Source organism: Anabrus simplex, chromosome 3, assembly GCF_040414725.1.
Source record: "Anabrus simplex isolate iqAnaSimp1 chromosome 3, ASM4041472v1, whole genome shotgun sequence".
NCBI classification, from domain to species: Eukaryota; Metazoa; Arthropoda; class Insecta; order Orthoptera; family Tettigoniidae; genus Anabrus; species Anabrus simplex.
The window spans coordinates 267,640,589-267,662,412 of NC_090267.1; the positions used below are offsets into that span (position 1 = coordinate 267,640,589).

At 38.8% G+C, this 21,824-nt stretch overlaps 2 protein-coding genes across 2 annotated transcripts in view; one reads left to right on the top strand and one right to left on the bottom strand.

Annotated features, from left to right (window-relative positions):
- Positions 1–21,824, bottom strand: part of LOC136866235 (zinc finger CCCH-type with G patch domain-containing protein) — a 143,351-nt gene that overhangs the window by 35,213 nt on the left and 86,314 nt on the right. The window contains exon 8 of the mRNA XM_067143020.2: positions 15,014–15,134. Within this exon, the coding sequence (XP_066999121.2) occupies positions 15,014–15,134 (121 nt within the window). The remainder of the gene's footprint in view (positions 1–15,013; positions 15,135–21,824) is intronic.
- Positions 1–21,824, top strand: part of LSm-4 (Like Sm protein 4) — a 209,851-nt gene that overhangs the window by 25,236 nt on the left and 162,791 nt on the right. The window lies entirely within an intron of this gene.

Here is a 21,824-nt window from a genome sequence, read left to right on the forward strand (position 1 = left end):
GATGTACCCGTGCTTTGCTACGGGATTCTCAGAAAGACTGACTTTGTGGTTTTCCTAACTGAAATAAACATAGGTCATTACAAAAACGTAAGTATGAATGTAGCGATTAAAAACAATGCTATCATATAAAATACTCGATCAAATGGAAAGCCGCATGTTTTATCACTTTTAACGAACAGTGCTGCGGTTAGATTGCGGTGCCAATCTAATAGTTCAAAGTTCCAGAGCTGGGATGACCAGGCCGCAGATTGCCATGAACACTCATCTGCCATTATTCTGCTAAATATGCACACTGTTCATTCCAATCAGTGCCTCAGAGTAGGGATTGAATAGCCCGAATGCTATGATGATCCAGTGTGTTACGTACCAGTAGTATCAGAAAATTTATAAACCAGGGGAATGGCATGCTAAAGAAGAAAGTTATCTAACTCCCCAGCTACTTCCCATCAATATTAAGGCAGGCTGTTACACTCTGTACGACTGGGTGAGTTGACCGTGTGGTTAGCGGTGCACAGCTGTGAGCTTGCATCCGAGAGATAGTGGATTCGAACCCCATTATCGGCAGCGCTGAACATGGTATTCCGTGGTTTCCCACTTTCACACCAGTCAAATGCTGGGCCTGTACCTTAATTAACGCCTAAGGCACTCCTAGCCCTTTCCTATCCCATCGTCGCCATAAAACCTATCTATGTCGGTGCGACGTAAATAAAATAAAAATACTCTGTACGCAGCAGTAATCCTATCTACCGGAGACACAAAGCACATCATGACAAACAATGGTCAATGTAATGTTATTATTGATCAATGTTATGAGCTTTCTACTGTATATTGTAGGCCTACACATTTAGTTTTCTTTCGACTCTGTGATTTATAAAATATTTTATACCGTAAACTGTAGTTTCTTATTCTCCGACCTCACATACCGATTTTCATTAAATACTGTTTATCCATTTTCTCGTTACTCGGCGCTGATATGGACTTAGTAACAAAAATCCAAATTCATGAATATCTTTGTGATCACAGCCAGTACGGTAACAATGTATAAGACATGAACAATAGGAAATTTAATAGGCTACTATATAACCTTAGTTATGTAGCATTCATCGATTACACCTCTAATAAGAAATATTTGAGAATTACATTTTAGGCCTTCTCCTAAACTACCATTTCACTCAGCGTGAATAAAATAATTTACAGCCTAGACTATAGCGACTTATTTTCTGACTTTGCATACCGATTTTCATCAAGATAGGACTACTAATAAAAACAATATTTGAGAATTAAATTTTAGGCCTTCCCCTAAACTACCATTTTTCTCAGTGTGAATACAATTATTGAAAACCTAGATTATAGCAATTTATTTCCCAACTTTGCATACCCATTTTCTTTAAAATACGACCACTAATAACATAAATAGTTGAGAATTCAATTTTAGGCCTTCCCCTAAACTACCATTTCACTCAGCGTGACTAAAATGATTTATAGCTTAGATTGTAGAGGCTCATCCCTCGATTTCACATACCGATTTTCATTAGACCACTAATGACATAAATAGTTGAGAATTCAATTTTAGGCCTTCTCCTAAACTACCATTTTTCTCAGCGTGAATACAATTATTGAAAGCCTAGATTATAGCAATTTATTTCCCAACTTTGCATACCCATTTTCTTTAAAATACGACCACTAATAACATAAATAGTTGAGAATTCAATTTTAGGCCTTCCCCTAAACTACCATTTCACTCAGCGTGACTAAAATGATTTATAGCCTAGATTGTAGAGGCTCATCCCCCGACTTCACATACCGATTATCATTAAATTCTCTTCAACTGTTTTCTCGTGATGCGTGTACAGACAGACAGACAGACAGACAGACAGACAGACAGACAGACAGACAGACAGACAGACAGACAGACAGACAGACAGAAATTACGGAAAAGTAAAAAGTGCATTTTCTTGTTACTACGGACATGACCGATACAGAAATACCATTATTTTCAAATTCTGAGCAATGTACAAACAAAACTCTTATTTTATATCTATATATGTACAAACAAAACTCTTATTTTATATCTATATATATAAAATAAGTTTTGTCTGTACATTGCTCGGAATTTGAAAATAATGGTATTTCTGTATTAGTCATGTCCACAGTAACAAGGTAATGCACTTCTTTACTTTTCCGTAATTTCTGTCTGTCTGTCTGTCTGTCTGTATGTATGTATGTATGTATGTACATGCATCACGAGAAAACGGTTGAAGAGAATTTAATGAAAATTGGTATGTAAAGTCGGGGGATGAACCACTACAATCTAGGCTATAAATTATTTTGTTCACGCTGAGTGAAATGGTAGCTTAGGGGAAGGCCTGAAATTTAATTCTCAAATATTTATATTATTAGTGGTCCTATCAATAAATATTACATAACTAAAGTTATATAAAATCAAATTTCTGATCATTTATTTCTTATACATTTTTACTGTACCGGCTATGATAACAGAGATATTCGTGAATTTGTATTTTTGTTGCTAAGTCCATATCAACGTCGAGTCAGGAGAAAATAGGTGAACAGAATTTAACAAAAATCGGTATGAAGAGTCGGGGAATAAGAAACTACAGTACAGTCTAAGCTATAAACAATTTTATTCACCCTGGATGAAATTGTACTTTAGGGGAGGACATCAAATATTTAATTTTTAAGTACCTATGTTACTGGTCCTGTCGAAAAGTACTACATAACAAAAGTTAGAGAGAATACAATTTCCGATGTATTGTTTTATTCAGTTTTACCGTAATGACTATGATAAGAGTGGTATTTCAGAGTCGGAAGAAAACTAAATATGAAGGCCTGCAATATCGAAAGCTCTTAAAATTGATCTACAATTACATTATATTGACCATTGTTTGTTGTGATGTTCTTTGTCTCTTATGCAGCCACTGAACTCCGATAGATAGGATTACTGTTGCGTACCAAGTATAACAGCCTGACTGAATATTGGCAGGAAATAGCTGGGGAGTTAGAAAACTGTTTTCTTTAGCATGCCAGTCCTCTGGTTTATACATTTCCTGATACTGCTGGTATGTAACACACTGATTCATCATAGTATTTCAGCTATTCGATTTCTACTCTGACGCGCTGTTTTGAATGAGCAGTGTGCTCACTTAGTAGTAGTAGCAGCAGCAGCAGCAGCAGCAGCAGTAGTAGTAGTAGTAGCAGCAGCAGTTTGACCTGGTCTAGAAATACAATTTAGACCTATTCCAAATTATAGCACCACAATTCACTAAATAACTTAAAATTCAACCCTGAAAAGAGCTGTTTCTTAAGAAAAGCTTCTTCCACTTCACTTTTATTAAATTCTACATTCATTTTATTCCAAATTAGCAGTGAAGACGGGTTTCTCCTCTGGCTTGGAGGAAGAATTTGCCTCCAAGTCAGATAATTATTTCCACCGCGAGTGTAGGGAATTGAGATTTTCCTGATTCATCGGGTACTCCTAGGAAACAAGATTAGCAAAAGAGCAGAGATTTTGGCCTGGGACTCCACTATTAAACCCCCTCCCCCCGCCGCCGAAAAAAGACGAAGAATTTTCACGGATCACGGCTGCCTGCGGCTTGGTCATTCCAGCTCTGGAACTTTGGACTGTTAGATCAGCAGCGTAGTACTGTTCGTTAAAAGTGAGAAAATGTGTGGCTTTTCATTTGATCGAGTATTTCTTATGAAAGTATTGCTTTTAATCGTGCCATTCCTACTGACGTCATTGTAATGATCTATGTTCATTTCAGTTGGGAAAACCACTGAGACAGTCTTTCTGAGAATGTAAAAAGGCAGGTGGAGATTGAGTGCCTACAAATTATAATGAACACTCCCCAACTTGATTGTGATTGATAGTAGGCAAGCGGGCCTACCGTTACAATGGCAATTTCCTAACCCAGTCTTCATATGAGATGAGACGTTTGGTGACTTCCCCGTTGCGTTTCTATGGTAACGTTAAGAGCTGTGCAATTTAATACAATCTTGCTCAGAACGTGTACACTACCTAACCTAGAATTCTGTATACCATATAGAATTCCGTAGCGAAGCACGGGTACATCAGCTAGTATAAGAATAAATTGACAAGATACAATACATCAAGTACATGATATTACATAAGTCTTGGGACTAGTTTCAGGTACTTAGTGGCCATTTGCAGGCAAATAAAAATTAAGCAAATTATGTGATAACTAAAACATATGTATACCAGACAAAGACAATGTTTTAGGAATAATTATAACTAGAGCCCGGATTTCCATGCACTGTCAAATTTCAAAATACAGTTTGCATGCATTCATGCACTATCAAATGACAGAACATGCACAATAAACTAGAAAATAGGCAACATCAAAATTAAGTTCCACATTGTTATATTTTCATTTCCTTTTGAAACACTGTACACAACACACAAACACAACTAATTTCTCCACATTTTCTTCATTTAACTTCATTTGTTTATCTGACAGAACATTCCTGAACATAGAAAATTATCTTTCTACGTCACATGAAGTGACAGGTTCATACGTAGGTGGATCAAAAGGTTAGTTGCACTAACAATGCGCTGTGTGTTGCAAACGTGGGCACAGTGGAGAAAGGGACAGACACTGCCCACTCGTCTTAACGCGGCATCACTGAAGTGTGATTCAAGTTTTGGTTTCTTCGTCTAACACAGTGCAAAAAATAATGGCCATCATTTAGGTAATGCAAAATTTAGGGTTCAGTTCTTTCTGGGACACCTTATTTCTAAGGATTAGAGCGGTCGACACGAGGTCTTCCCGCTTTTGTCAATGTTTACTCAAGCTACAGGAAAGAAAGTGCTTGGTAACTTGATTATAGGACCTCTATGCATCTAACTTTGGTTGTCAAGTAGTATGCCAAGAATACATTTTCTTTCTTTCCCAATGATAGACAAATAACGCAGACATACGGTCCCAAATTCTGCAAACCAATGTTTAAAAAAAGTCACTACCATGCAAGTTAACATAATATATGCATTGAAGTCAGGAGAAAAGTCATATAATCCAATATAAGTGTCAAATTATTTGCTATTAAATCCAAAATTTTCAAAATATGCATTTTGCATGAATTTTCTCCCAAAAAGGCCAAAACATGCAAATATGCATGGACACAGTACGGTTATTGGAACTGATTAGTCATAAAATGAATATTTGCAAAATTTGAGAAGTGTAACCAGCTTATTTAGCAACATGCGTTAGCATGGAAATTTGAGCTCTAATTATAACATTAAAATATATATAATAACAAAAATTAAGGTCTTCTTGTCACAATATGTCTTTAAGTTAACTTAGGACCATATCTGGTGTTCAGTTGGGTCGTGTTGTCTTTGATGCCTGACGTTACTTCGGCCTTTTCAAAGAATATCTTCAAGCCTGTTTGTTCTTCTACCTCTTTCAGCACATTAATTTTTCCTGTTGCAGTTTAAAAATTTTCTGTCATTATTGCTATATCATCCGCAAAAGCTAAGCAGTCAATTTCTACACCATTCTTCTTCGCCCCAATCCGTAAAGATCTGAACAAGTTTCTACCTTGTAGGATCTGATGCTACTCCTGTAATACTTCTCCAGTACACAGTTGAACAAGAGCACATCTCCCTGCCTAACACCCGTCTTAATTTCAAAGGGTGCGGAGTAACATCTCCTTGGAATTTTACTTTGGAGATGGTATTAGTAAGGGTTGCTCGTATTACCACTAGCCGTTTTTCGTCGATTCCCATTTCTGTGATTATTTAAAGCAACACATTGCGGTCAACGGAGTTGTATACCTTTCTGAAGTCTACAAATGTGCATACGTTTGTTCGGCCTCTCAACATATATCTCATTACTGTTTTAAGATTGTGGATCTATTCCGTTGCTGATCAGCCTTTCCGAAAACCTGCTTGGTATTCTCCAAGCAAGCACTCAACTTGCTGTTCTAGTCATTCTAGGATGGATAATGATAGAATCTTACATGCTACTGGGAGTAAGGAGATACCACGATAGTTATTTACATCTTTGATATTGCCTTTCTTACATAAAGGATGGATTAAAGCTACCAGCGAGTCCTCTGGTAGTTGTTCTTTCTAAGTAATAACTTATTATATTTAAAAAAACCACCTTTCCAATACACAAAATCCTTATATTTAGGATGAAACCATTTAATTACAAATTGGACAAGTTTCGCTCAATCTTAGTGAGCATCATCAGCCATAGATAACATAAATCATTGGTGGGTCAGGGCCCTGATCCTGGTGTATATCACAAAAGAATGTCTAATATACATTGATAAAAATATATGAATTTAACACTTTAAAAATAATCAATAAGATTATATGTGTCTATTAAAACAAAAATTGATCATTAAAATTACTTAAAATGTGAAATGGAATGGATGACTTAAATTGTTAAAATAGTATGTAGTGATTAGATGCTCTTAAAAATCGTTGTCCATTATATCTACGCTCGATTGCATTAGACTGTTTATGATGAAAACAGTTTTTCATATCAGGGTGAGCTCTTAATATAAACTACCGTATGATGCTGCTTTTTAAGAATAAGTTAATCATGATGAGGAATGCTGAAATCACATATGATGGTTGAAAAACGAAGTTCACTGATGATGAAACGTCGTCTAGATCGGCATAAATTAGCCTTTATGCGATTCCTCGTGTTGTGTTTCAGACATATTTTGTGCAGTAATGTGTTGATATTGGTCTCCTAACAGAGAATTAATGATGTAGTAGGTGAAATTTAAATCAGGTGTATCCTGTAAAAGAAGAAAAAAGGGGGGGAATAATATGTGTGTCAGCTATTGGAAATTTAAAGACTGTAGCACTGTAAGGAGATAACGGAAAACGCTTACCCGTGTGTGAATTGGTCCCTTGGTTGTTTACTGAGGTTTGATGGTAACTGACTTACTGCTGCGTGTGTTGTACGAATGCGGTCGTGGAGACGGAGAAGGTAGCGGTGAGGGGAAGGGAGGCGGGACATAACACGAGTTGTCGGCCAATGGGGAGGATACAGTAGTAGGAGGCGTTGTGGGTGTGGCTACTGTTGCTGCTGTTACTACAGGAGGATTGAAAGCATGTTTATAATGGAAAATCTTCATGAAATTATTAGCATTAATTCCGAATTTAGCAATTCGTTTGGGGATTTGCTCAATTATGAGGCTATTAATGTCCAAGAAATCATTTAAATTACTATTTTTATTAAAGTATTGGTCCAAAAAAATGTAAGCATTTTCATACCCGGTCATTAAACTGCTTTTATTTACGTATTTGAGTATTTGCATATCTTGATCGATAGTACTGAAATTATGCTCTGTGTCCCTCATATGAATACTCATAGCGGAATGCTTTTTGTGTTTCAGGGCATTATAATGTTCTAAATACCTTATTCTAAAACTGCGGCCGGTTTGCCGTATATAAGAAAAATTGCACTGTGTGCATTTGAGTCTATATATTCCCGAGTTTGAGAATTTGTCATAAATTGTATTGACGGAGTTGGAATTGAAAAAGATATTACGGTTGGTGTTACGGGTTCAGTATGCAATGTTAATATTGTGCTTATTTAATGGTTTAGTGACATTGTGAATAGCTGGGTTGGTGAAAGTAAAAATAGAGAAATTTGTTTTTTGTTTTTTTCGGGAACTAGTAAAGTTGAACTCTTTAATCTAATTTTACCTATGATTCTGGTGATCATATCAGGTTTAAAACCATTTGTCATGGCTAGTTCTTTGATGAAACATAGTTCTTTTTCTTGATTAGCTTTGGAAAGAGGAATGTTCATGGCCCTGTGAATCAAGCTGTAAAATGTAGCTTGCTTATGGGAGTGCAAGGATTCGCCTTTTATTGTTATAGGAGCGGCAGATGGTTTCCTGTAAATTTGGTAAGTGAACTTATCTTTATCTCTAGTCAAAGTTAAATCTAAAAAGTTTAAGGAGTTGTTGATCTCGTCCTCTTTAGTAAACTGAATACTAGGGTTAAAGTTGTTAAGAAGCCTGAGTACGTTGTCGCTATTATTCAATTGTTTATCTATCATCCACAAATCTCAGCCAGAGATTTACGCTGTTAATTTTATTAAAAATTTTCTGTCATTATTGCTATATTATCCGCAAAAGCTAAGCAGTCAATTTCTACTCCATTCTTCTTCGCCCCAATCCGTAAAGGTCTGAACAAGTTTTTACCTTGTAGGATCTGATGCTACTCCTGTAAAACTTCTCCAGTACGCAGCTGAACAAGAGCACATCTCCCTGCCTACCACCCGAGATTTATAACTTGTAAAGTTGTTCTCTCTCCAATATGTCAATCATGGCTTTATGCAAGACTACTATTGCTTCTTCTGGGGCGTATTTCATAGTTCTGCTATCATGGAGTCTTCACCAGAGGCCTTGTTGTTTTTTAGTCTCCTTATGTGGCATTTGATCTCATCGTGATCTGGGGGAGAAGACGGCAGGTTTTGGCATGGCAGTTTGTTGATTCTGATGGGGTAAACCCATTCACATACCATTTAACTGAACTTATATATGCCTTGGTGTACCATTTATTTTCATTACCGGTAATTTACATGAGATTATCACGACATTGAAATAGCATGCTTTACAGCAGCTTAATGAGAGGAAATATCCAAACTACTGTCAGATGTACTTTGTGAAGTCTTTATGAATATGGTAGATCATAAAACAGTCATATACGTGCATCGCCACCTTGCACTGGTGGCATTCAAATGAAGATTCCGTCCTCAGACCCCTTGTCACACAGACTTTGCATCTCCGTGATGGGATAACCTTCTTCATTGTTGGGGGTATTTTGGTCGGAAAGTGTCCCCAGTGCATCCCTTGAAGTCTCAGTGGTGTATCCCCAGGGCTTGGGTGCCTTATTTTGGATAATCAGGCAAGGTCACACTTGCCAACAGCTGTTCGGCCAAATTGATCCAGAAGCTGGTAAAGCCTACTCGCTTCCTTTCAGGGTTGAGGAAGTGATGAATGATGTTGGAATTCAGAAGTGTCATGTCTAGCATGTAGAAGAATATTTTTTTGTATCCTTTTACATACTTCCTCATCAAGGGGAATGGTGCGAGTCTCTGGTCGTGGGAATCAACACCACCCTTTCCACAGTTGTAGTCAACAACAAGACAGGGTCTGAACGTCTTTTTTCGATCATACATTACCACTTCAAGGTAATCTGGTCTTCATTTCATCCACAGATACAGGAAACCAGTGTTCCTTTCCATATGACATTGCCCTATTTATATTCTCGGCAGCCGATACAAGACATTTACTTGCATAAGCATTTACTTCATTGGTTAATGTTCCCGAAAAGTCTGCTGTTAGAAATTAGTTCATAACTTGCAATTCGTTCGGGCATTGTCCTGGGTGCCTTTGGAAAACACTATTTCGCCAGTTGCGGTGCATGAATGATACTCTAGAGTATTACTTACGTGCTCCCAGTTCCATTCCCTATCGTGTAAAATATGATTAGAAGCCACTGGTGCAGCATCAGTTATAGGCCTAAAATTCAGTGACATATTTGACGGCAAAACAGAACTTTGTTCACCCCTACCAGCGCTGAAGTTTCTATCACACGAACTACTTTCACTATTTTCCATATCCACTAAATTCTTCGTAGCTTATTTCTATATCAGTGTTATTCTCTTCAAAAAATTCCCATATAATCGCTTCGTCACTCAACTTGGAGGCAGCCATGATTTCGCTTATGATGAGGTTGCTAAGATACAGGTTATTCTTTCCGCGGAATAACTGCACAGAAGTGTTTATCGAATACATCAATGGAATAAAACAGTGATTCCAACTGTCAAGAGGTTACCTTACTAATATCAAATCCTTTCACAAAGGAAACCGGCTTGGAGTGGGTCCGGAAATAAACACTACGCGCGGATGGAGTGATCCATCTTTGTACCGGAGTGCAGTCGAGAGCCAGGACGGAGAGATCCGTCAAAGTACATCAAGTGGTTAACTGGTTTTTCACAATTTAGAAGTTTGTCAAAGTATTTAGCAACGACCTCACAGTTTTCTTCATTTGATGTTGTTAAAGTTCCACCTTTCCCTTGAAAGCAGAGGGAGGGAGGCTTGTATCCTTGTATCTTCTCTTTAAAACTCCTGTAATATTCTTGGAACTCACTTCGTTGGAAGTCTTACTCAATTTTGTTAGTTTAATCTTTTTTGTACTTGCGTTTCTCACTCCGTACTATCTTTACCATTTGTGTGCGTTGAGTTTTGTAGATATTCCAATCTTCCTCTCTTTTGGACGAGTAGTATATTTTCCAAGTACGTAGACGATCCATCAAGGCTTGTTCGCAACTTTCGTTCCACTAGGCATTTTTCTTCCCCTTCTTAACCTCTGCTACTTCTTTTGCAGCTTGAACCATCTGCCTTTTTATACTGTTAAAGTCCAAGTCCACTGGCCGGGCGAGTTCTTTGAATTCGTTCTCTTTTTCTCTGAGTTTCTTTGTGTTGGAACAGGTTAGGGCAGGTTGGTTCTTTTACTTGTTTAAAGGGATGGGTCTGAACTTCACTACTGAGACATAATGGTCTGAATCTATGGCATTCCTTCTTTGACTCCGACATTCACTATTTCGGGACTGTACCTTCGGGATATTATGACGTGGTCTAGTTGGAATTCTCTCATTGCTATGTTTGGTGATCGCTATGTAATTTGTTTCCTGGGAAGATGTCGAAAGTGGGTGAACGTCATCTGGAGATTATGTTTTTCACATAATTCAACAAGACTTTTTCCATTCTCGTTGGTTATCTTGTGAGCCGAGTATCGCCTAATGACGTGTCTATATTTCTGTCCCTGTCCTAGTTGTACCCTGAAATCGCCCAATAAGATCTAGACAGGGTGTTTTGGAATTTTTGCAATTCTGGTATCGAGGGTATTCCAAAATCTCTCTCTGTTCTTGGAATCCTTTTGGTTTTGGTCGTTAGCCGGGGCGTGGACATTCATCAACGTATATGTTTTGTTTGCACAGCACAGGGATAGTAGGGACAGTCGATCACTTAGAGATTCAAAATTTGAGACAGACTTAAGGATTGATGTGTTGACCGCAAATGCCGTGCCAAAGATTGGAGTGTTATTCATTACTCTTTCTTGGGCTTTGCTCTTGAAAAAACAGTACCCATCTGATTCGAAAGTTTCTTCGTCCATGAAGCAGATTTCTAGCAATGCTATTACAGAGAGATTGTTTTCATGGAGGGCTTTGGTCAGTTGTTTCACTTAGCCAGTTTGTGTGAGATAGTTTATGTTGAAGTACACCAGAAAAAAATCTTAGATTTGGGTTTCAGTTTTCGTGACTGTTTGGGGTTTCCAAGATGCTCCGACTCGTCTTAAGCATGACGTTGCATCCCCCCCCCCCCTCCCCCCCCCCCCCCCGAGTCTAAATGGGATGCATGCAAGCGTCAGCAACGGTGGATTTCTGCAAAGAGTTACCACCTGGGAGAATAGTTTGTTTCCGTTATGCCATTATGCTTGTAAACTTGAATTTGCTTTGGAGCAATTGTTCACTCCAAATACAACCAGAATTGTTAGTCCTGGAGGGCCTTGGTTGTTAGTGAGGCATCTGTTTTATGTCCTAATTGCAACCCTCCTCCTTTATCCGGGCTTGGGACCATCAACAGCAACTAGAGTTACTCAATCCACCCAGTAGTGACTGTAGGCAGAGTTATTATTATTTTTATTTGTTAGGTACATTGGCTAGTAAAACAATCGCAATGATTGGATAGTTCACATTTTAAACTCGCTTCTCTCCCAAAAAATTCCTATATTGGCCTGAGTTACGAGATATTAAATGGTCACTTTGTTAATAATCTTGCCTGCTATATTAATCCATTCACGTACCATTTAACTGAACTTATTTATGCCTTGGTGTACCCTTTATTGTCATTACTTTATATGATATTATTACCAACACTGAAAAAGCATGCTTTACAGCAACGTAATGAGAGGAAATATCCAAAATACTGTCAGATGTACTTTGTGAAGTCTTTATGAATATGGTAGGTCAATAAACAGTCACATTCGTGCATTGCCACCTTGCACCGGTGGCATTCAAATGAAGATTCCTTCCTCAGACCCCGGTTCACACAGACTTTGCATCTCCGTGATGGGATAACGTTCTTCGTTGCTGGGGGTATTTTGGTCAGAAAATGTCCCCAGTGCCTCTCTTGAAGTCTCAGTGCTGTATCCCCAAGGCTTGGGTGCCTTATTTTGGATAGTCAGGCAACACTTGCCAACAGCTGTTCGGTCAAATTGATCCGGAAGCTGGTAAAGCCTACTCACTTCTTTTCAGGGTTGAGGAGGGGATGAATGATGTTGGAATTCAGAAGTGTCATGTCTAGCATGTAGAAGAATATTTTTTTGTATCCTTTTACATACTTTCTCATCAAGGGGAATGATGCGAGTCTCTGGTCATGGGAATCAACACCACCCTTTTCACAGTTGTAGTCAACAACAAGACAGGGTCTGAACGTCTTTTTTCCATCATACATTACCACTTCAAGGTAATCTGGCCTTCATTTCATCCACAGATACAGGAAACGAGTGTTCCTTTCCAAATGACATTACCCTATTTATATTCTCGGCAGCCGATACAAGACATTTACTTGCATAAGCATTTACCTCATTGGTTAGATGTTCCCGAAAAGCCTGCTGTTAGAAATTAGTTCACAACTTGTAGTTCGTTCGGGCATTGTCCTGGGTGCCTTTGGAAAACACTATTTCACCAGTTGCGGTGCATGAATGATACTCTAGAGTATTACTTACGTGCTCCCAGTTCCATTCCCTATCGTGTAAAACATGATTAGAAGCCGCTGGTGCGGCATCAGTTGTAGGCCTAAAATTCAGTGACATTTGACGGCAAAAGAAGCACTTTGTTCACCACTACCAGCGCTAAAGTTTCTATCACACGAACTACTTTCATTACTTTGCATATCCACTAAATTCTTCGTCGCTTATTTCTATATCAATGTCATTCTCTTCTAAAAATTCCCATATAATCGCTTCGTCACTCAACATGGAGGCAGCCATGATTTTGCTTACGATAAGGTTGCTAAGATACTGGTTATTCTTTCCGCAAAATAACTGCACAGACGTGTTTATCGAATACATCAATGGAATAAAACAGTGATTCCATCTGTCAAGAGGTTACCTTACTAATATCAAATCCTTTCACAAAGGAAACCGGCTTGGAGCGGGTCCAGAAATAAACACTACGCGCGGACGGAGAGATCCGTCTTTGTACCGGAGTGCAGTCGAGAGCCAGGACGGAGAGATCCGTCAAAGTATGTCAAGTGGTTAATAGCAACAACCATGAATATTTCTCAACTAAGGTAAACTCGTTTCCTCATCCCGAAGTGGTGCAGCTCTTTTTAGACACGCTCCCAGTGGAGGGGAGTTACATGTACCATTTTTACCGCATATCAACCTTAAGAGATATAAATTTAATTGTGAATGGACTATATTAATTAATGCATTTTATGCTTTTTCTGAAACTTGTGACTATTTCTTCCTCATCTTTACAGGGTCAATCCACTATGTTTTTGTGACATTTTTACAATTTCTATGGGCTATCTGATACATTGTGCAACTCAGGCTTTTGGCTGATGATGACCCTGATAATGGGTCGAAACTACATAGTACCTAATAAATGTTTCTTCTGTAAAGTAACCCACATTACTTCAATTTGTATTGAAAAGGTGGAACTATTGTACTTTTAATTTTAATTGCATATCAACCTTCCTACCATTTGTAAATCTCTGGCAGAACGGTACTGGGAATCAAACTCAGATTCCTGAGAATGGCAGCTAATTGTACTGACCGTTACGCTGGTGGACATTCTTAACTACAAAATACAGACATATAGCATGACTAATTCATGCTTGTAATATGCAGGTCAGACATGAAACTACCGAGCTCGATAGCTGCAGTCGCTTAAGTGCGGCCAGTATCCAGTATTCGGGAGATAGTAGGTTTGAACCCCACTGTCGGCAGCCCTGAAAATGGTTTTCTGTGGTTTCTCATTTTCACACTAGGCAAATGCTGGGGCTGTACCTTAATTAAGGCCACGGCCGCTTCCTTCCCAGTCCTAGCCCTTTCCTGTCCCATCGTCGCCATAAGACCTATCTGTGTCGGTGCGACGTAAAGCAAGTAGAAAAAAAAAAAAAAAGACATGAAACTATTCACCTAATTGTGCGACGTCATCAGAGCTACAGTAGGTCTATGCTACGGGGGCAGACATTTCTTAATTACAAACCATAGATGTACCACATGACTTCGATACGTGTTTTCATTGCGCGGGTCGTAGCGACTAAACAACAAATTTGTGCGATGTCATCAGAGCTGCAATAAGACTTGTACCCGCTTCAAAGCGGAATTGTTGTTTTTCTTTGACGAATTACACTGAAGGTCTTGTATGCGAGATTTTTCATTTCCTTTGTCTCCAAAAGCTGGGAGGGGGGGGTCCTAATATGCGAGGGGGTCTAATACGCGAATAAATACGTATGATTGATCGATAGCTAACATCACCTGGTAAACTTCTGTAATGAAACACAGATAGCATACAGCATATCATAACTTAAAATTTGAAATTAAGTTCAGCCAATGAGTGAATTTTGTGCAACTTAAAAAGGACCACTCGCCACTGGAGTTTTCATACAGTGGTAATTAAAAACTTGAATCTGAATGTGACATCTCCACCATCCACTTGTCATCATCGACAATAAATACTGTACACTGTCATCCTCTCCACACACATACTATGGAAATATGTATGTATTGCATGGTCAACATCATTTATTGAGTACTGCAATCCATTTGATTTTATGATTTTAATGATGACAAAAAAATTTATTTTCTGAAAATGAAATGCATCCATTAAGCAGGGAATCTTTCCAATATTTTCAAGGAAAAATTGCTCCCATTATGCAATTCCCATTATGCGAATCTATACAGTATACCCACTAATTAACTTACCTAGACTCTTCCCAGCTGGCAACACTACTGCTTCGACAGGTTCAATACGTCCCTCACCAAATTTACCCAATCCAGTTCCAGTCACGTACCCCATCTGTGCCATTAGTCGTGACCCGATTCCCTTAGACAAAAGCATAAATCATCAGTTATGAAAAGATTCTGAGTGTTACATTATCGAACAGAAATAAAAACATGTGGTACTTTCATTTGCCATAAAATAAAATTGTTTCCTGTTATACACGAAGATTCAAAAGGTTGCACAGAAACTGAAGTAGCCCATAGATGGATCCAAATACAGTAACTTTCAAACCAGAACGTATGGTCTAGGATGAAACCCTGCATCAGAGCAAACCTGGGAATGTCAGGAACAATATACTGGACAATTTATTTTATTTTATTTTTCACACATATCAGCATCTGGTATGACAACAGGCTGCCCATTTTCAACCAATCCAGTGCCCCATTATAACATATGCTTACCTCCACCAGAGTTTACTATGCTGATGTGATGCCTGCACTGAATGTGCTGGGCAACAGTTTGAACATCTTTTGTAAACAACATTCACTGTGTGGACAAAAAACTATCACTTCACTGCTTGACAGTTATGCACCAGGTTTTTTTGTTGCTGGGCATTTTGGAAAAGTAAATACAATAAATTGTCCAGTATTTTGTTTTTGATATTCTCAGGCTTGTCCTGACACAGGGTTTTGACCCAACCATCTAAAAGTTGTACTTCATCTGCTCTATGGGACACTTCAGTTTCTGTGCAACCTTTTGAACCACCCAGTATAGAAGTTCTGCTTCTTCCCAATAATCATTCACCATTATTTAAATATTCAACACTATCTCTGCATACTATATGAACCTGTAAATACATGTATCGAATGAGATTGTAACAATGTATACAAATGTAAATTAGACATGAAGCGAAGGAGGAGGATCAAAACATACAGAAAGGATAAACACCAAGTTCAGAGCAGGTAGAAGGAACTATTTAAAATGATAAGCTGCACCATTCTCTTCTCTCCTCTGCAGCTCTCCTTATTTCCTTATAGTTTTCTGTATTTTACATGTTCTTTTCCTTCAAAAATATTTGTCAGGAACTTATCATGTCTCAGCAGGTGGACTATCAGTTTTATTTTCCTCTCTGGTCTCTGGTAAGACCCCAACTAGAGTATGGTTCCAGTATATGGGACCGACACCAGGATTACCTGATTCAAGAACTGGAAAAAAATCCAAAGAAAAGCAGCTTGATTTGTTCTGGGCAATTTCCGACAACAGAGTAGCATCACAAAAATGTTGTTTGGGCTGGGAAGACTTGGGAGAAAGGAGACGAGCTGCTCGACTAAGTGGTATGTATGGGAAATTCTAAATTCCCATGGAGGGAAATAGATATTTTTCACCAATAGAGCATGTCAAAAATGTCAAAAACATATCAGATGTAAGGCTTTTCAGGCGGGCAATAATTCCATTGCGGAGATTTATCTCCCGTATGCACACAGGCCAGAGTAAAGTGTAGCTTCCACCGAAGTCCCAGTCTCATCCATGGCTGTGACAATATGGAAGCTGCTGAGGTATGGGTGGTGCTGAGTAATGACATTCAGAGCACGACTAGTGCATCTGAGTGTTATGTAAGCTGTTGTTCATAGGGTCAGTCGCACTGCAATAGCACTTTCTGACCCAGTGAGGAAAGCAATGGCAAACTACCTCACTTCTCGTCTTGCCTAGTATGCCTCATTTTGGTGCTGTGATTGGTTTTTGCGGTTTCCTTATAAACGCATAACCTTTGGTGGTGCTATTTGAGGATCCAACCAGCCTCTAGGCTGATGACCTAACAGACACATGCAGTTATCAGACTGTGCCTCTTATAAGGGCTTCTGATAAGTTCACCTGCATACACCCCAGCGTCAGTGGGTAGGGTCTGACACATCCCACTCTGATGAGTCTAGTGTCAGACCTAAGACAAAATGCTGGTTAATAGAGCAAACGCCTGGAAAGCCTTACATCTGATATGTTTTTGACATAAGTGGCAAGTAACATGTAACTGGTATGTTCTGAGCTGTCAGTGGAGAGATGGCGTGGAATGACATCAGTAGACGAATAAGTTTGAGTGGTGTCTTTAAAAGTAGGAAAGATCACAATATGAAGATAAAGTTGGAATTCAAGAGGACAAATTGGGGCAAATATTCATTTATAGGAAGGTGAGTTAGGGATTGGAATAACCTACCAAGGGAGGTGTTCAATAAATTTCCAATTTCTTTGCAATCATTTAAGAAAAGGCTAGGAAAACAACAGATAGGGAATCTGCCACCTGGGCAACTGCCCTAAATGCACATCAGTAGTGACTGATTGATTCTTTCCATTCTTGATTATCCACTTTTCAATGACCTCTTTTAAAACAAAACTTGAAAGTTTGATTTCTTATCAGACCAGATAATAATAATAATAATAATAATAATAATAATAATAATAATAATAATCATCATCATCATCATCATCATCATCATCATCATCATCATCATCTACAAAGGAACAACAACAAATATCACACATCCACACACATTCCCTCTCTCTCTTCATAAATGGGCATTTTCCCTAATTAATTGCAGTTCTTCTAGTCCTACTTCTTCTCAGCCCCAACAAACTCATTTTTCATCTGATAGTGAGCATTCACACTCATGATGAACTGTTCCCTCAATGGGTGAATGTTCATCTCCCCCCCCACCAATGAAGTTAATGAAGTTAACTCACTCAGTGCCAAGCACGCCAATTAACGTTTTTAAACTAGCATTCTGGCAGTGTCAAACACACCGATTGATGTTCAAGTAGCTGATTGTAGGTCGCACAAATGTCACCCAAATGCAGTCTAACTTTCACAGATTCAAAATGAAGGATCAATGTATCGATCGATAAACATACGAACCACATTCCTTAGTAAAGTTACTTCCTGTTTAGACCCGAACACATTCTATCTTCACTTGTTGAATAACCGCGTGTTTGTTCTCAGGTAGTGTCTTTGCGCTCTTGTAAAATGGCCTGTAAATTGTACAAAAGTGCAGACTACTTGCTGGAAAGCAATATACGGTTTATGTTAGAAGAAGTGTTGAGTCGGAAAATGATTTAGAGCCTTGCGTGGATGAAAGTGATAGCGATTTATCTGATGAAGTCACGAGTGCTGAACCTGATGAGGTAGGTCCAGCAATACTTAACGATTTATTTTTGGAGAATATATCTGGTGTTAATTCAGATGTCTGGTCAGAAAACGATTAACCTGGACATGTCCAATTATTTGAAGAACACAGGTATGAGTAAATTACCTAGTGATGAATACTGCATGGCATAATTCAAGTTGTTTTTCACGCCGGCATTTCTGTCATGTCTCTTAACAGAAACCAACCGATACGCAGAACAATTTTTGAGCACAGTAGAAAGATAACTTACTAAATACTGCAGGTATAATAATTGGTGGTCTGTTACTTAGGATGAGATGGTCAATTTTTTTAGGGTTCTGGATGATGACCTGTATCATAAAAAGTCTTAGAAATGTATTGGGCAACAAACATGTTTGCTACTCCCATATTCAATAAAGTTATGCCTAGAAATAACTTTCAGCTCATTTTAAACATTACTAAAGGTAACTTGAAATTTTCATGCTATTATGTGTGCTAGTTTTCTTTGTTTGCAAACTTTTACATGTAACTTTATCAAACCAGTTCACCTCCGTTAGAAATGTCTGGCACAGGGCATTTAAATCGCCTCAGAATGCTTGGCAGTGTATGTATTAACTAAGCAAGCTTGTAGTTTTACACGACTGTTGATACTGAGATCATAGCCACAGGACAACCAGCATTTTAAAAAATGTGGAATCGGATCCACAGGGATGTGAGGAAGCCACGAAGAGGAAAGGAGTACTTCGATGACTGAGAAAAGATCCAACCATGAAGAAGGTATTTTGTAAAGATACAGAGTTTATCATTGTACACTTGTGTTTTACCTTGTTTTCTCTATCAGTTATGTTTAGCCTTTTGTATGTCCCTATCCTCCTCCGTGCATCTATATGCTGTACAGTTTATACACTGCCTTGCAAATTTCATAATGTTGGGGTTGGAAGAAAAGAACAAGACTTGACTAAGCAAGGTTAGACAGGAGAGGGATAAAAAAAAAGCCTGTCCCACATAAATGATAGCAATGTTCTAGATTCATCTGGAGTCCAATAGTTACCATTAATCTTCAGGAGATGGATGAGGTGGTCTGTTTACAGAACATGTCATTCAGACAGTATTTGTGATTAGTTTTCAAAATACTGTAATTCTGCTGACACATGTTTACAGAAGGAAGTTTGAGCAACTAGTAATATCACTATCACTATCAGCCAAATCAATCCTTAAATGATGTGGCATCTTTAAGTCATAGATTCAAGCAGGCTTGTAACAGTCTTCTCCAAGTGGTAAGGTTCAGTATGGTTCTCTGCCAGCATGCTGATATCTCTGTCCTATCTGTTTGGTGGTCTATCTCTGGGCCTTCGATGTTCTTTTGGTTTCCATTCTAGCAATAGCTTCATGCATCTTTCATCATTATATGATGCAACATGGCCAGCCCACTGCCATTTTAAAGAGCATACTCTCTCCAAGATGTCCTTAACCTTAGTAATCGATCGGATGTCAATTGATCTTTTTCTATCTTTCCTTGTATAGTCCAGGATTGCCCTTTTCATGGCTCTCTGAACTGTCCTAAGTTTTCCTTTTGTAAACTTGTTTAGTGTCCCAAGTCTCACAACCATATGTTAAAACAGGAAGAATGCATTAATCAAAAACTGATTTCTTCAAATTTACTGGCATTTTTGATCTAAAAACTGATGAATTCCTTCCAAAAGATTGCCATCCAAGCTTGAGGAACTGATAGATTTCTAGCTGTATATCTCCCTTCATATTTAAAATCTGGCCAAAGTACATATATTCATTAAACTCTACTAATGGCATGTCCGTAATTTTCACTATTCCAGCCTGGACCAATTTACTGGACAAGACTTTCATTTTGGAAAGGTTCATGCTTAAGCCAACCCACTGACATTCCAATACAAGATCTGTAAATAAGGTTTGTAGCTCATCAAAGTCATTGGCCAGTAAAGCAATATCATCTGCAAATCTCGAGTTGTTTAGTCTTCTCCCATTAATTCTAATTCCCTTTTCTTCCCAGCACAGCTTTGATGTAGCCATCTCCAGGACAGCTGAGAACAGTTTTGGAGAGATGGGATCACCTTGTTTGACACCCCTCCTTATGGGATATTTTTTTACAATTTTCTTTACGTCGCACCAACACAGATAGGTCTTATGGCGACGATGGAATAGGAAAGGCCTAGGAGTGGGAAGGAATCGGCCATGGCCTTAATTAAGGAACAGCCCCAGCATCTGCCTGGTGTGAAAATGGGAAACCACGGAAAACCATAAACAAAGTATTCTCATGACATTCACCAAGAGGGCGAGACGAATTTGTGAGCCATCAAATATCCAGGTGGAGATGGACACACTCAAAGTCACGTTCAAGGGTAATGGTTACAGCGATTTGCAGATTCATAGAGCCCTGCATCCCAGAGAAATGACCAAGCAAAGCTCACAGAAGGAAGAAGTGAAGGGAACTGCCTACCTGCCTTACATTCACAACACCACAGATCGAATTCCCAAGGTCCTCCGCAAACACAATACAAAAACCCTGTTTGGCACCGTCACTAAAACTGCTCACAGTCTGGGCAAAACAAAGGACAAATTGTCCCCACTTTTACATCCTGGGGTATACAAAATTCCCTGTACTTGCAGCACGGTATACATCGGCCAAACATGCCTGTCCATTGGTACTCGTATCAAGGAACATGAACAAAATATTCATCTCAACCAGCCAGACAAATCAGCAATAGCTGAGTATGCTCTATTGTCGGGTCATGATGTCGTGTTCCAAGATGCTTGAGCTCTTACCCACACTAGACACTACAGGTCCAGGATTATATGGGAAGCCGCGGAAATACGTTGAAATTCTAACAATTTCAACAGGGACACTGGCTATTAATTAATACGTGGTTGCCAGCCATGAAGGATTTACGCAGGTAGTTCCCCTCGCTTGTCCCTTCACTATTGTTATTTCGTTTCCCTGTTTTCCAAATCTGTACGTTCCTCATCGCTAGATATTTCATTCAAGTCTTGTATCTATGTCATACTTTTATATGTGTGTACACCTGTTATGTTATATGACAATCTCAAACTGACTTTGTTGGTTCCGTAAGCTTCCGCTTCGAACGCTAGAATGGTATCATGTCTGTTGAGCCACCTGGTGAGGAATGAATGTACCACTTAAAATTCTATTATAACGTCTTAATTCAAACCTCATTGTTTGAGAAGCCTTTCTCATGAACCGTCGAGGTTTCCTTCTGATGACGCAGAGCAAAGATCTCTGCAAAACGTAAAGAATTTCACCTTATTTTCTTGACATGGCATAAGCCCAAGAACCTATATCAAGTATGCACCGTGAAAGCATCAATGGCAACAGGGGAAATTAGAGTCAAATTTTGGTTTGTGCATAGATTTTTGTGGGGGGGCCCGTATGCTCGTGGGGTTACAAGGCAACTGTCCGTCATGCCCATGTGTTAAGATGGTCCCAGAAATATATCCCTACTGAAACAACGTTATAGGGCGAGCTTCTGCACTATACCCATCAACATATTGAGACCAAGACCTGTAGGTGAGTGTCTGGAAGCTAAGGTCATGTGTTGGGACCTGGGAGCCCATAATGCCCACAAAATCAACCTTCAAGAAAGAGTTC